This window comes from Ahaetulla prasina, chromosome 10 (assembly GCF_028640845.1).
Source record: "Ahaetulla prasina isolate Xishuangbanna chromosome 10, ASM2864084v1, whole genome shotgun sequence".
Classification (NCBI taxonomy): Eukaryota; Metazoa; Chordata; class Lepidosauria; order Squamata; family Colubridae; genus Ahaetulla; species Ahaetulla prasina.
The window spans coordinates 13,839,087-13,855,128 of record NC_080548.1 but is presented as its reverse complement, the minus strand read 5'-3'; the positions used below and the strand labels follow the sequence as shown (position 1 = coordinate 13,855,128).

Sequence of the window (16,042 nt, the reverse complement as noted above, 5' to 3'; positions counted from 1 at the left end):
ATGGCATCAGGGATTTGGATAAGGGGAAGGCGAGAAGAGACAGCCATTAAAAACACCATTTATTCTAAGAGATCCAGATTCCACTTGGGACCTCAACCAATACTTCCAAGCATGTATCCCCCCCCCCAAAAAAAAGGGACTGTGTATTTATTTAATATATCTGAGTTTTGGCTAAAAGAGCTGTTTGTTTTGTTAGTAGGTTAAGTCACTTTCACTACTGGTATATGGCCTGCATAGCTGTATTACTTTAATTCCTTAGAGCAGGGGTCTCCAACCTTGGCAACTTTAAGCCTGGTGGACTTCAACTCCCAGAATCCCCCAGCCAACTGGCTGGGGGATTCTGGGAGTTGAAGTCCACCAGGCTTAAAGTTGCCAAGGTTGGAGACCCCTGCCTTAGAGCACGGACATAATTATTTAATTACGTTTGAGAGGATGTCAAGCTCTTTACATACTTTCTTAAATGGATACATGACCACTTCCAGTTTCTCAGATGCTTCTTCCCAGCTTATTTCTCTCTGCCAGGAAATCTCTTCAAAAATAAACTGAATTGGTTCTCCTTCTCGGCTGTCAATCACGTTCCCATTTTCATCATGAATCACCGAAGGGGTAGATGGTCCCAGAGACTCCAGCTCCATCTGCGAAGCAACAAGGGACATGAGACCTTTTGGGGATACAGGAGTGGTATTTGATTGCTTTATGATGTCATCTATTTCACACATCCGGAACAGAGGTTGTTTCAATAGCTACACTCAACATAAACGCAATCATTATGGAAGAGCTGGAAAAGGATTCTCCAATTTCTTAGCCAGCATTTTATGGAAAGATGGTTGAGACCAGCTTTGGAAAAGACTGAATGTTCTTGTGAACTGAAAAAGAACAAGAATGTCTAAGCGTGTACAGAGAGGATTAGTCCATACTTGCTACAGACCTGTGGTAAGTATCCGATATCCACCTCCATGTTGCTGCTCTCTAAGGCACCGTATAACCATTCCATATCTACATTGAGAGACCTGATGGGGGGGAAAAATCACCGTCATTAGAAATGGGAAAGCTGTATTCAACAAGGCCAGAAACTTTCATTCACATGAAGCAGGGCACCTATGAAAAAGTAAGCAGGCAATTACCAAACATAGCATTCAGAAGTACGTAAGGAATTGACAGCAAGACAAGGCCTTGTTAAATAAATCATTGCAATTTGCTTGAAAGGCCACGTGGACATTCCAAAATCTTATCCCTCTCCAAGTTTCATCTTCTTCTGGCAAAAGGTCAGTGCCAAAGCACTGGTCTGTAGCAGGGGTCTCCAACCTTGGCAACTTTAAGCCTGGTGGATTTCAACTTTCAGAATTCCCCAGCCAGCAAAGCTGGCTGAGGAATTCTGGGAGTTGAAGTCCACAGGTCTTAAAGTTGCCAAGGTTGGGGACCCCTGCTCTATATAGCAGGCTTTCTCTACCTCAGCAACTTTGAGATGGGTGGACTTATTTCCCAGAATTCCCTGGCCAGCATGGGAATTCTGGGAACTGAAGTCCACACATCTTAAAATTGTCAAGGTTGAGAAACTCTGCTCTAAAAACCCGATAAGACCACTCAGTTGCCTGACTGAGTAGCTGAAATCATGCCACAAGCTACAATCTGGTTTATCTGATTTTGAGTTAGCACATGATACACATTCAGTCACTGTGTCTTTTTAAAGAAACCAGGATGACGTAAACTCTAGGTTGGTCGAGGCAATGAACTCTATCCAAAGAAGATCAGAGAACGGAGCCTCATGATTCAGTTGAGAAATGATAATCATTTTGGCTTTAAGCTTGCTAAGAATTAAAATTAAAGCTGTGTTTCCATCTGAAAATGAATCATACCCAAATGCTTACTGCAAACTTCAGTCTTCAGGTAGAAGAATGTGAAATTGTTAATGATGTATTGAGCATGCGTGCTTTGAATCTGAAGCTAACTTCATGCTGTTTCTTGATCACTGGAAACTGGAGAAGCTTACCTGTTATTAGGGACAAATAGCTTGAACTCTCGAACATGGGAAGAATCCTTTGAGAGGACAATGTAGCCCGTGAATTGGGCAGGAGAAAACCAGAATGGGAAATCTGGAGGCTCATTCAGCTGGAATTCTGCATGGATTCTGAAATCAAAAAGGGCAATCAGCCATTGTGTCCTTAATGAAGCCAAGCGCTTTGTTTTCACCAAAATTATCCTCCCTCATCCGCACTGAATAAAGATGACTGCATTCACACATCTTAGCAAGCCACAAGGATTTTGGGTTATTGTAAATGAGCAAGACTGAAGTGGCTAAACATTGGAACTTCTTCATGTGGTTCATTTACTGAGACATGCATCTATATTGGCTAAGACGGCTGCAGAAGTTTCCAGTTTGCCTCTATGGTAAATTCCCAGCATTGCCATTAATACTGAATAATTGACAGGGTGGAATATTCTGCCTCTCATACATACAATATTGATGGTGCTTCTCGCCTTCAAAACATAAAAGACTTTGCTTATAGGAAGGTGTTTTTTTTTTTTAAAAAAAGCTCCTACTCTGCACTATGTGTATTTAAAAATGATTGTGTTTTATTATTTTAATTTAATTTAATTTAATTGTTTTAAATGGAGTTGCTAGCATCTGTGGGGACTCAGAATCGAATGAAAACCTTTCTATATAAAGCACATAATTGTAACTCTGAGGTTTCTTTCTATTTTTAACAGTGTATTAACTATTAAGCAGAGTTCTATGTTCTCACTGATGAAACATTAGCTGTCTGTTTAGGCATATTCTGAGTTAATAAACTGCACTGTCTATTTCTCATTGGTCACTTAGCTTGATCTACCGTGGAAAAAGATTTATAAGTGCAAATCCATTCAGAACCAGGAGTTATAGAAGATCATAGAACTTCCTGACAAATGTGTGACAAAGCCAGTCACATACCCACAATTGCAAAAATGACATAGTTATAGATTTCAAGCTCTTCTTGCTTAGCTACAGTAGATCTAAATGACTGAACGATGGTTCCAGTGTGGAATTCAATTTTTTTACGACCTGTTCTGTGGGCGTAGTTTGAGGGGTGTGGCTTGGTTTTGTGGGCGTAGCTTGGTGGGCGTGGCAGGGAAGGATACTGCAAAATCCCCATTCCCTCCCCACTCCTGGGGGAAGGTTACTGCAAAATCTCCATTCCCACCCCACTCTGGGACCAGCTAGAGGTGGCGTTTGCCGGTTCTCCAAACTACTCAAAATTTCCGCTACCAGTTCTCCAGAACCTGTCAGAACCTGCTGGATTTCACCCCTGGATGGTTCCCACTTTCTAGGAAGTGGGAAACTAAACGGTTGCTGTACAAGGACTAGAACTCTCCTAGGCATCTGGCTGGAATTTTTAACAGCCTTTTTGGAGGTGCCAGGGTATTACTCAGAGTGTATTTACATGCAGAGAAGGTTGGCTAGTTCAGGGGTCTCCAACCTTGGCAACTTTAAGCCTAGAGGACTTCAACTCCCAGAATTGAAGTCTGGGAGTTGAAGTCCACCAGGCTTAAAGTTGCCAAGGTTGGGGACCCCTGGGCTAGATGCTTAACTGAGAAAGTAATCACCAGGTGATCAATTTCACAGGCACATGAAACCCTCCCTCCCAATCACATGGGAATTGCTCATCTGCACCAATAAGTAACACATGATTCTAGTAAGCAACATTAGTGCAGAACTGTTCCTACGTCGAGTTTAGAACAAGTGTTCTCCTGTTGAGGAACCAGTGAGCAAGGACAATTATTCTCAATCTGACCACCCAGCAACGGGGTGGTCTTTAAATGGCACTGAGGGAGGAATATCCCATCCCAACAATTCAATCTGTTCAGGACAAAGGAAACTAAATTTAACTTTGAATTAAAAGTTAAACCAACTGGACCTTCTTTATTTATAATTACATTTTCAGAGCCTTCGATACTGAAGCCTCATAGCAATTTAAATAAAACGTAAACATCAAACAGATCACAAACTTTAAAAAAAACTTGTATCTACCTACAGCGAAAAACAATTGCAATATTTTTAAGGCTTTTTAAAAATCCCAGCAAGGTTATCAATTCTAAGTTTGACAGGAAAAGCATTCAGGGAAGACAGATGGCCAATAATTCAAATTGGCCATAACAAATTGGCCAGTTTGTGAATCGAGGCCATGGAGTCACGTACATAAAGTACATCCCTTAGTGTCTTTCCTTTAGATCAGGGCAGTGGTGAAATGTAAAATTTGTTACTACTGGTTCTGTTGGCGTGGCTTGGTGGTGGGAGTTTAATGTGACTGGGTGGGCGTGGCCAACTTTTTTTTCCTTTTAAAAGCTTTTTTTTTGCCTTTAAAAGAAAAAAAAAGCCTCTGAGGATCAGGCAACTCACCTGGGATCTCCAGAGCCTTTTAAAAGCATTTTTTTACAACCTCTTCGGCCAAAAAGGTTGTAGAAAAAAACACTTTTAAAAGACTCTGACAATCCCAGCTGAGCTGCGTGATCATCAGAGGCTTTATTTTTAACTTTTAAAAGCATTTTTTTCGGCCGAAGAAAAAATGCTTTTAAAAATAATAATAAAAACCCCCTCTAATGATCACACGGCTCAGCTGGGCATGGGCGGGGGGCAGGGATTTTTGCTACCGGTTCTTTGAACCACCCACCGCCCGTCCGAACCGGGAGCATTTCACCCCTGGATCAGGGGTGTCGAACCTACGGCCTGGATGTGTCACGTGCTGGCCCTGCCCAATTTAGTGAAGGGGGGGGAAAGTCCCGATACGTCATGTGACGCTGCCATGACACCGCAAATTTGACACCCCTGCTTTAGATAGATCTAAGCAACAGGATGAAATGGTCTCACCTGCGGTTGCACCTAACACACTTCCTGCTCAGCTCTACCTATACATACTTGCACAACTATTCCTCCCATGCCCTACATTGAATATGACCTTTCTTCTCTTGGGGGACCATATCTGAAGGGGGTGGGTGTGGGACGGCTTAGCAGTTAAAGAAGCTGAGCTTATCAGCTGGAAAGCTGACAGCCCAGGTTCCAGACCCAAGTGCAGCAATGCTGTTTCTTGCCCCAGCTCCTGCCCATCTAGCACTTCGAAAGCATGCAAATGCGAGCAGATAAATAGGTACCACTTTGGCGGGAAGGTAACAGAGTACTGTGCCCCTTGATGTATGTATGTCTTCAGACAACGCTGGCTCCCTCAGCTAAGAAATGGAGATGAGAACTGCCCTTTAGTGTTGTGGTCTGCCAGCAACCTGCGGAGCTGGCAACGGAGTCAGACAGTGATGAGGCTGAGGAAGAACGTGGGCCAGTCCTGGAGACTGGGGAAGACCTGGATGAGGGCTCTACGTTGGAGGCAGAGGTGGGGCCAGGGCCATTGGGGAGTGATGTGCAGACTCCAGAGCCTCCAGAGACTGACAGTAGTGAGGCAGAGGAACAAGAGGAGCCTGTTCCTAATGCACTCATGAGAAGAGCTGCCAGAAGGCAAGAGCAGCTAAAGCAAAGAGGACAACTCGGGAGCAGGGCCAAGAGATGATTGGCCCCTCCCATAAGGCTTAAAAGATCAGCAATGGTGTTTGGGCTCTTTGCCGGAATACAACATTGATGGCTTTGTCTTGTTGCATTTGTTTCGTATCGTTCTCTTCTGAACTTTTGCCAAGAAAGGCCTTTGGCAGTTTGCCTAATTGGACCAAGGTTGGTGATAGAACTGAGGAATTTTGTTGGGAGGAATTTGCTTTAGTTAGGTGAATTATACTGAGAATGAAGTAATCCTCAGCTGTTCTAATAAAGTTTGTTTTTACACTGACTGAGTTTCCTACTACCTACTTGGGCCTGGGTCGCAACACTTATCAGACATGACTGGACAGGGGATACCTTTACTTTTACTTTACCTGAAGGCTATTTTGTAGTAGAACTCTGCTACAGCTTGAATGCAGGCCACTGCTCCCTGAGGAGCAAAACGAGTTTTCACAAATGGCCGCGGGTGGAACATACTCAAGAGCTTGTGAATGATGACCTAAAGGAAAAGATATAAGGAGGTTATGACCTGAAAATGAATAATAGCCCCTGAAAGGATAAGCCAAGAATTACAGAATCTCAGGACTGGAAAGCACCTCTACTGACTGCATTCTGAAATAACGATCTTGAAATCCTTGGTGTAAGTTGCCTGTCAGGTTCTTGAAAAGAGCTATTAAATCTCCCCTCACATTGTCTCTCTATGACAGGTTAACATACCCCAGCTGCCTCTCCTCACCAGAGATAAATGTCCTTCTGAAATACAGCTCAACAATAGGTATCTTAGTTCTCCGCTTTCTCTCCTGTTTCTTTGCTCCTTTCAATAATTTATAGCTCCCGTCATATAGCTCCTGAATATTTGTTATAGTAATCACAGTGGTTTTGGTCTTTAATACACGTTATCCAATATTCCAATGGGCAGCTGCCAAGGGCTAGAAATTGATCTGCCCATTTGCACCGCATTTCTACTTTGTGCTCTTATCGATCTGCAATATTTCTTTCTGTGATTCAGAAAGTACTGCACTAAAATATCATTGCTCTCTCTCCCCCTTCCCCCTCTTTCCAAAGCCTTCCTCTCAAGTCAGTTTGCAGGGACTGGATTTAATGAAATCCAAAGAACTTAAAGTTTCTAAGACTGAGAGAATGCTTTATATACCAGAGTTCAGAAATTATAGGCATTTAGCTCCGTTTCCCAACAAACAAAATTAAAGGTATAAAAGTAGCCTTTTAATAAGAACCAACAACCTCACCATCGCATCCTATTCAAGATAGCTCCACTCTGACAATTGCAAAGATTATTTTCTCTTCCTCATAAGGAAGAGAACACAACACTTACCTCCTTGCCCTTGGGAGCTGGAGGGTAGAAACGATTATTTGGAAGATATCCGGTAAAGATGTTTAGTTCACTGGGAATGATCCACCATGGGTCACCAAGCTCCAACTTATTCTTTGGGGGAAGAAACGCCTTGAATTGCCGAGCAAACTTCATACTGAGGGGAGAAGCAGGAGCTGTCCAGTTTCGGAGCCCAGCGAAAGCCACATGAGAAACCTAAAGAAAAAAGGCCTATTAATAAGCAAACCTACCATATTTTTCAAAGTATAAGACGCACCTTAGTTTTTGGGGAGGAAAATAAGAAAAAAGCTGATTGGCAGGTGGACTGGCCTCCCAGAATACCCCCAAGTCAGCTGTTCCCAGAGGTGAATTTTAGCAACAGGTTCCTTGGTTGTGAGCTCTGTGCCTTGCTTTTTAATGCTTTTTTTTTCTGCCTCTGAAACTCCATTTCAGAAAAAACTTTTTTCTGCCTCTGAAAGCCTCCAAAACAGAACTCCAAAAAAGCCTCTGAAGCTCTATTTGGCGGCTTCTTTTCTGAAGCTTCTTTCAGCCTCTGAAACCTCCGTTTGAGAAGCTGGGGTGAGGCTACATTCAGAGTATAAGACGCACCCAGATTTTCACCCTCTTTTTTTGGGGAAAAAGGTACATCTTAAACTCCAAAAAATATAGTAGTTTTTAGAGATTGCAAGTACTCCTCAATTTACAAACACAATTGGGACCACAATTTCCATTACTAATCAAGGTAGTTGTTGAGTAAGTTTTGCCTGATTTTAGGACCCTTTTCCCCCACAATTGTTAAACAATTCACTGCAGTTGTTAAGTGAAACAGCTTTGCTTGCCAGAAGCCAGCTGGGAAAGTTGCAAATGGCAATCACATGACTCTGGGACACTGCAGTAATTGTAAACGTATGTTGTGGCCCGCCGGCAGCCAACAGAGCCGGCAGCAGATTCGGACAGTGAGGAGGTTAGGCCAGTCCTGGGGGCTGGGGAAACAGACAAGGGCTCTGCATCGGAGGCAGAGAGGGGGCCAAGGCCATCTGATAGTTATGTGCAGCCTCCGGAGTCTGACAGCAGCGAGGCAGAAGCACAGTGGGAGCTGTTCCCAGTGTGCGCAGGCGCAGAGCTGACAGGGGACAGGAACAATTAAGAAAACAGGATCGACTTGGGAGTAAGGCTTGGAGATGATTGGCCCCTCCCATCAGACATAAAAAAGAAGCAAATGGGATGCAAGATTTGGAAATTCTGTTAGTGACTCTGTGCCAAGTTTGGCCTTGCCCTGCGTCTGGAAATTAGCTCTCTGACAGTATTCCATGTGAGATAGGTGGGTGTTGATAACCTTCCTTTGAAAGACTGTTTATCAAGCCTTGCGGACTGTAAATGAAAGTAATTTTACAGTCGTATAAATAAAAGAAGTTTTGCGGGACTAAGATTGCGCTTTATACTTGGCTAAGGAAGCCTAGGTCAGAACAATACATGCCAGTTGCTCCAGTGCCCAAATTTTGATCCTGTGATTGAGGGGATGCTGTGGTTTTCGTAAATGCAAGAACTGGTCAAAAGTCACTTTTTTCAGCACTCTCGTAACACTGAACAGTCATTAAATGAACGTCCATAAATCGAGGGCTATCTCTATGTTGCTTATACATCCTTAGCTTCAGATTTACACATATTGTATATGACCTGTATGTTTTAAAATGTTCATCTTTTATATGTTTATGCTTCTTTCTGATAACTGCCTTGGGCCCCTATATGTTGCGCGATGCCCAGAATAAAGACCAACAGATTGAAGGACTGGATTCACAGAACTGCTGACTGAAACTGTCTTCACCCCCCCACCCCACATATATCTGTAGCTGCAATATTTTCAAAACGTGTGTTACTCACGCCAAGGAAGCCATCTTTGCTCTTTGTCATGGTTTCCATCAACAGAGGCTGGAATTTTGCGAGGATGGAGAGTGTCTCCCCATTGGGATCCGTCACCTCTTCCTCCTCAGTGCCAGACACGGGAACCATGCCTGAATGGAGCAAAAACTCATTTCAATATGCAAAAAATATGGAACTGAGGACACAATTTCTAGCAATCAGAAAAAAGTTGGCATAAAACAGGCGATGCAGAGAGGAAAAAAATGTCTCAGCAGGGATGAAGATAACACTGATGTTATGTTCCCCTATGAGGCCGTGATGGTGAACCTATGGCACATGTGGGAGGCAGAGCCCTCTCTGTGGGCACGTGCGCCATTGCAAGCTGCTCTTCAGGTTTCCGACACGCCAGCCAGTTGGTCTTCACGGGTGCTTGAGCGCCAGAAAATGGCCTAAAAACAGTAAAAAACCAGGCCATTTTCCAGGCCATTTCTGGGCCTTTGGGGGGCCATTTTCAGAGTGTTTTTCGGGCTGTTTTTGGCCTGAAAAATGGCCTGAAAAACGGCCCGGAAAACGGCAACAAAAACAGCCAAAAAACAGGCATGCAAGCACCAGCCAGCTGGTCTTTGGGTTTCCTGACACTCTGGCGTGTGCACATGCACACGCATGCATGCGTGTTCCGGTTTGGGCACTCGGTGCTGAAAAGGTTCACCATCACTGCTATAAGGTATATCCTTTACAGACTAATGGTGTTTTCTACAGTCTGATCTAAATGGTTAAGTAACATTTAGAAAAACAATTCCTTTTTTTTAAGGAACTGAATGCCACTGAACAACAAAATAACACAATAGTTTTAACATGCCTGAAATTTTGCCATTATCACATCATATAAGTTTTCAACAATTTCATTCCTAAAATGAAAATTAAAATAAAATAAAAATACTGCGGTCCTAAAGGATTTGGGCCCCTTAATCTCATTCCTTCTCTCCTACCGAGTTATTACCTTCTTTAGTGAAATAAATGTTTCACGTACGATAACTCCCTGCTACGCTACAGTCCAAATTAGAATGGCTGAAATTTATATAAAAATCATTTAGATAGCATCTAAGGCAGGGGTCACCAACCTTTCAGACTTCAGGGACCACTAAATTCATAATTTTAAATCCTGAGGACCACTAATATGATCTGCCTAATGACCGGATGGATGGGCGTGGCAAGGCAGTCATGTGACTGGGTGGCTGTGGCCAACTCAATGTCACTCACATCGAGGGACACCTTGCCAGTAGCTGCTAGAGCTAAGCAGCCACCATGAGAAAGAGTTGACAAAACAGCTGGCTCAGTTCAAATTGGATCTGACCAAGAAGGAGGCTCAGCAGAAGCACCTCACTGAGGACTACGAACATAGGCTTTCCAAGCAGAGGGAAGACCTGCGGTAGTGCAAGGCCAGGTACCGGTGTCTGGAAGCTCAGTGGGCTGAGATGGTCAGCCAGTTCCATGCCATGATGCAGTCCCAGTGGAACGAGGCCCTCTGGCTCTTCGCCACCAGCGGCACTTCCCTCCAGCCTTCGTCCAAAGCCCCACTCTAGGAGACTGAAGCAGACCCCAAGTCAGAATTTCTGCCCCCCTCTGACCGACACAAAAAGACCCCGAAGGAGGAGACTCTCTGCAGCAACACAAACGTTAATTGCACATATCTGTCCCAGGGACATTAGTTTGAGGACCCCTGACTTAATGCAAGATAAAAAAATGCAAATAATTTTTCTGGGGACCATCAAAATTTTCTCACGGACCACCAGTGGTCCACGGACCACCAGTTGGTGACCACTGATCTAAGGGGATGCGTGCAAAGGATTATTTGATCATTGATATCAGGTTCCCAATAGATTCCTATCGGGACACTGCCATTCTGGAGGTGAGGGTTTTTGCCCGAGTAACTTTTAACCTAACGCTTTAACTGAAGTTCCTGCCTATTCTCTTTGCTATCACCGTCTCCCAATAAAAGTTCCTTTTGAAATGCTGCTTGTTTCCAGAGTTCTGCTTTCTTGAGGGGACTGCTGAGGCAACACATTACATTTGATTCGATTCCTTCTACCTGCTCTTTGAAGGCTTCACCAAGTAGCTAATGCCAATGCTGGGAAAACTTGTTCCAAGTTCTTTTAAGTTGCCAAGCATTTAAAAATTACACCAACTGTCCTCGTGAACATAATGACTCATTTAACTTGTTCTACATTTCACTACCAAAATTCTCACAACAGATTTCAATAAAAACATAAAGCTAAAATTAAAGCTACGGTTACTAAAATCACATATTGAAATAAAAACAAAGAAAAGTCAGCAGATAAGCCTACTCAAAAAGCCAACAAAATCTTACTCTCAATTTGGCAGACGTGGGTTGCAAAGAATGGAGACCACAAGCAAAAAAACTTGCTCCAAATTATTACGGCTGCCCTTTCTCAATTTGCAATCTGATACAACTATATTTACCCTGTCCTGACAGAACAAGCAGAAGCAGACAGTGCATTATAAATTGTACACAGGGATTACACTTGTGCAGTTGGGAAGCTGTCACTTTACAACAGGGGTGTCAAACTCAAGGCTCATGGGCCAGATCCAGCCCACAGAGTGCTTAGATCTGGCCTGCGGGCCCCTCCTAGAAACAGCGAAGGACCAGCCTGTGGTGCTTCTGCTAGTGAAAACGGAGCTGAGGAGGGTCACACCCAGGCCTCCTGAGCTCCGTTTCCAGCCACGACAGCCTCCTGCAGCCCTCGGCCAGTGAAAACGGAGCTTGGGAGAACCACACGCAGGCCTGTAACGGAGCCTCGATGAGTGACATCGAGCTGGCCATGCCCATCTTGGCCACGCCCCCCCAGAGGTCCAACACCCTGATGCGGCCCTCAATGAAAAAACACCCCTGCTTTAAAACTACTGTACAACAAACCCTCAAACTGGGTATCGGAAGAGAACCGGAGCTCAACAATTCTGCCTCCATGCACCAGGTGGCAGCAACAGACCATCAATAATTGACACGGGGGCTTAAGAGGGATTGCAAAATTATTATTGTTCCCATAAATAGGCTTAGGCCAAAGGCCAGTGGATTTCCTCCTGCCTCTTCTCTGATTCCTGCTAGGTGAGCTCCTTCCACTTTTCTACACATCACGCTGGAAGATGGTAATAATTTTGGGATGAAAGGGGATATAGCTTGCTGCCAGATACTTTGTTTTGGAAAGAAATACAATACGGATCCAATGCAGAAACCGTAAAGTAATTTGTCTGGGTCTGGCTTAATGCCACAGTTGCGGTGGAAGGAATCAGGTTTACTGCAGGGCTGCCCAAGCTTTTTTGGACAGAGACCTGTAGGTGGTCCTGGAGTGGTTCACGGGGACCCTTCCTCCCCAAAGTATGCAAAGATGGTGCATGCACAAAAATTAGCCCCAAAATTAAACAGAACAGAACAGAACAGAATACAATAGAATAGAATTTTTTATTGTCCAAGTGTGATTGGACACACAAGGTATTTGTCTTGGTGCATATGCTCTCGGTGTACATAAAAGAAAAGATACCTTCATCAAGGTACAACACTTACAACAATGATAGTCATATAAGCAATCAAGAAACAATATCAGTATAAATTGTAAGGATACAAGCAAAAAAGCTACAGTCATAAGTGGGAGGAGATTGGTGATGGGAATGATGAGAAGATTGATAGTAGTGCAGATTTAGTAAATAGTTTAACAGTGTTGAGGGAATTATTTGTTTAGCAGAGTGATGGTGTTCGGGAAAAAACTGTTCTTGTGTCTAGTTGTCCTGGTGTACAGTGTCTATTGCATCGTTTTGAGGGTAGGTGTTCTGTCCTCCTTCGCCTCCGTCCGAGTGATGGCTTAATTAGCCGGCACTATCAGCTCTGGCAGCAGAATAGCGAACGTCTGCCAAGTTCTCTGATATCTCCCTCGACGCTGGTGAGCTCTCAGTTAATCAGTTGATTTGCCAGCTACGAAGAGACACAGCAGTGCTCACTGCCTTTATATCCTGTGGGGTGTGGCTCCATGACTCAGCACTTCCTAGACCTGCCCCACCCCTGCTTCTGTTGTTCCCTTCTCTCCTGCCTACGAAACCTAGGATCCAACCAAGCCTGGGTCTGCAGGCGTGGCCTGGGGCGGGGGGGGGGGGAAGAGTCAGGGGAGAGAGGCCTCGTTATCTCTTCCACCTGACCTGCTTCTGGCTCCTGGAGCTGAGCCAGGGGAGCCGGTGCTCCCGAGGTAAGTCCTGATGGCCCTTCCCCCTCACTTTCCAAGTCACTTTCTGGCAGCAGGCCCGGCTCCAAGTCACTTTCTGGCAGGAGGCCTGGCTCGGGGGGCGCAGACACAACAGTAGGAGTTGAAACAGTTTATGTCCAGGATGTGAGTGATCTGAAATTGTCTGAATGTAAAATTAAAATGAAATCAATGAATGAAACACCGATAAATCCGCACTCTTGGCAATCTCTACAGAAACTTCTGGAGGTCACACCCAAAGGTTTGGGGGAAGGAGACAGTCTCAGGTAGGGCACACGTGATGTATGGCGTACTACATACGTGAAACAAGCCACTATACTTTGTTCAGCAAGTTATTACTAAAACAAGTCACCATTGCGCAGTGTGTCTGAATCCAGCCAAAATGTGGAGGAGGCTATTCCATGACCAGGGAGAACTGGTAAGGTTTTGACTCTCAAATGACAGAAGCTGGTGAACACTATGCTATACTGTCACCGAGGATTTTATCCTTGGAGTAGTTCAACAGCACAAGATTTCTAAGGAGAAAATAGCTGAAAGGTTGACAGAACCTTTCTAGTTTCCCACTTTGTTTGGTTTCCTTATAGCTATGCAAAGGACAAGCATGGGCCAAATTAATCCTTCCTTCCTGTACAGGTAGTCCTTGACTTACAGCCATTCGTTTAGCGACAGTTTGAAGACTTACAACTGGTCCTCACACTTACAGCTTCCCCATGGTCACGTGATCAAAATTTAAGCAAAATTTGACAAATGGCATTCATTTATGATGGTTTTAAGCTTCCCAGGGTCATGGGATAATTTGTGACCTCCCCTGCTAGTTTTCCATAAGCAAAATCAATGGGAAGCTGGATTTGCTTAACAACTATATGATACACTTAACGACGGCAGTGATTCACTTAAGCATGGGAAATAGATCATAAAATTGCCATTTTTTTTGAGTATTAGACACACCTTTCCCCCCAAAAAAAGAGGGTGAAAATCTGAGTGCATCTTATACTCCGAATGCCCAGCTTCTCAAACAGAGGTTTCAGAGGCTGAAAAAAGCATTAGAAATGGAGCTTAGAAAAAAAGCCCCAAACGGAGCTTCAGAAAAGAAGCCCCCAAATAGAGCTTAATAATAATAATAATAACAACAGAGTTGGAAGGGACCTTGGAGGCCTTCTAGTCCAACCCCCTGCCCAGGCAGGAAACCTACATCATCTCAGACAGATGGTTATCCAACATTTTCTTAAAAATTTCCAGTGTTGGAGCATTCACAACTTCTGCAGGCAAGTCGTTCCACTTATTAATTGTTCTGACTGTCAGGAAATTTCTCCTTAGTTCTAAGTTGCTTCTTTCCTTGATCAGTTTCCACCCATTGCTTCTTGTTCTACCCTCAGGTGCTTTGGAGAACAGCTCAACTCCCACTTCTCTGTGGCAGCCCCTGAGATATTGGAACACTGCTATCTTGTCTCCCCTAGTCCTTCTTTTCATTAAACTAGACATACCCAGTTCCTGCAATCGTTCTTCATATGTTTTAGCCTCCAATCCCCTAATCATCTTTGTTGCTCTTCTCTGCACTCTTTTTAGAGTCTCAGCATCTTTTTTACATCGTGGCGACCAAAACTGAATGCAGTATTCCAAGTGTGGCCTTACCAAGGCATTATAAAGTGGCACTAACACTTCACGTGATCTTGATTCTATCCCTCTGTTTATGCAGCCCAGAACTGTGTTGGCTTTTTTAGCAGCAGCTGCACACTGCTGGCTCATATCTAAATGGTTGTCCACTAGGACTCCAAGATCCCTCTCACAGGTACTACTATTGAGCAAGGTACCACCTATACGGTACCTGTGCATTTTGGTTTTTTTTGCCTAAATGTAGAACCTTACTTTTACATAAAAGCTTCAGAGGCTTTTTTTCTGAAGTTCTGTTTTGGAGGCTTTCAGAGGCAATTTTTTTTTTCTGAAACAGAGTTTCAGAGGCAGGAAAAAAAAGCCAAAAAAACCAAGGCACAGAGCTCACAACCAAGAAACCTGTTGCTAAAATTCACCTCTGGGAACAGCTGATTGGGGATATTCCGGGAGGCCAATCCACCTGTCAATCAGCTTTTTTTCTATTTTCCTCCCCAAAAACTAAGGTGCGCCTTAAACTCCGGTGCGTCTTATACTCTGAAAAATACGGTAGATGTGACTCACTTAACAACTGCTTGTTTAGCAACTGAAATCCTGGTCTCAATTGGGGATGGAAGTTGAGCACTACCTGTAAAAGCAACCTGATCCATTTCCCAAGCAAACATATTGTCAAGACAATCTTAAGTAACCAGTAGATAGAAATCTTGACTTTGTGATACTGCATGCAAAGAGATGTCTGAGTTCAAAATAGTCCATTGACACCTTACCATGGACAGCTCTTCGGTCACCTGACAGCAGAGCCCTCTTGCCTTCAGCTGTGCTGAATCCCTTTTAAGCCCTAGCCAAAACCAGCACGTACAACAATGGGAACAGAAGCTTAACACACACAAAAATTGTACTTGATGAGAACAGAATCTGACACATAAGCCTTTCCAAAAAAACCAAAAAAAAACCAAAAACCCCAGAGAACTCATCGCCCTTGCCCTTCAAAAATCAAACTGAGCTGAGGAAGAAGCTGTGGGCGCTTCTCTCTCTCTGACACACAAACACGATGTACATACATATATTGTAGGGCTGACATCTATGCATGATGGATTTACAAGGGATATCTTCCCCACTGAAGGGCAGGCAATTCATACAACTGAAATTCAAATCAGAATTTACAGTCCCTGAAAAAAACATGAACTTTTTATGGGCCACCACACAGTTCCTGATATCTAATCCAATTGTAGTAGCTACTTTATAGTAGGCCTATTGCAGAAGAAAAGAGAACTGTTATCATATAGCTATTAAAGCTGGTTTCAAGCCACCAATCTCTTGCATTAGGCTGCTTCCACCACCCAAATACCTATAAACAGCATCCACATACCTGAGAACTTCACTCCAAAGCTTGTAATCATCCTTATGATTTATATTGATATTGTTTCCTGATTGCTTATTTGTACCCTATGATATAATTAAGTG

The 16,042-nt window shown here is 43.7% G+C and overlaps 1 protein-coding gene across 3 annotated transcripts in view; it reads right to left on the bottom strand.

Moving 5' to 3' along the window:
* Window positions 1–16,042, bottom strand: part of SELENON (selenoprotein N) — a 45,791-nt gene that overhangs the window by 16,508 nt on the left and 13,241 nt on the right. For all 3 annotated transcript variants that reach the window (XR_009156584.1, XR_009156585.1, XM_058195616.1), the window contains exons 3-8: window positions 8,724–8,854; window positions 6,846–7,058; window positions 5,887–6,011; window positions 1,991–2,128; window positions 929–1,010; window positions 453–635 (exon numbers count right to left, since the gene is read on the bottom strand). Coding sequence is in view for 1 of the 3 variants with exons in the window: in XM_058195616.1 (XP_058051599.1) it covers window positions 453–635; window positions 929–1,010; window positions 1,991–2,128; window positions 5,887–6,011; window positions 6,846–7,058; window positions 8,724–8,854 (872 nt within the window). In the remaining 2 variants the exon portion in view is untranslated. The remainder of the gene's footprint in view (window positions 1–452; window positions 636–928; window positions 1,011–1,990; window positions 2,129–5,886; window positions 6,012–6,845; window positions 7,059–8,723; window positions 8,855–16,042) is intronic.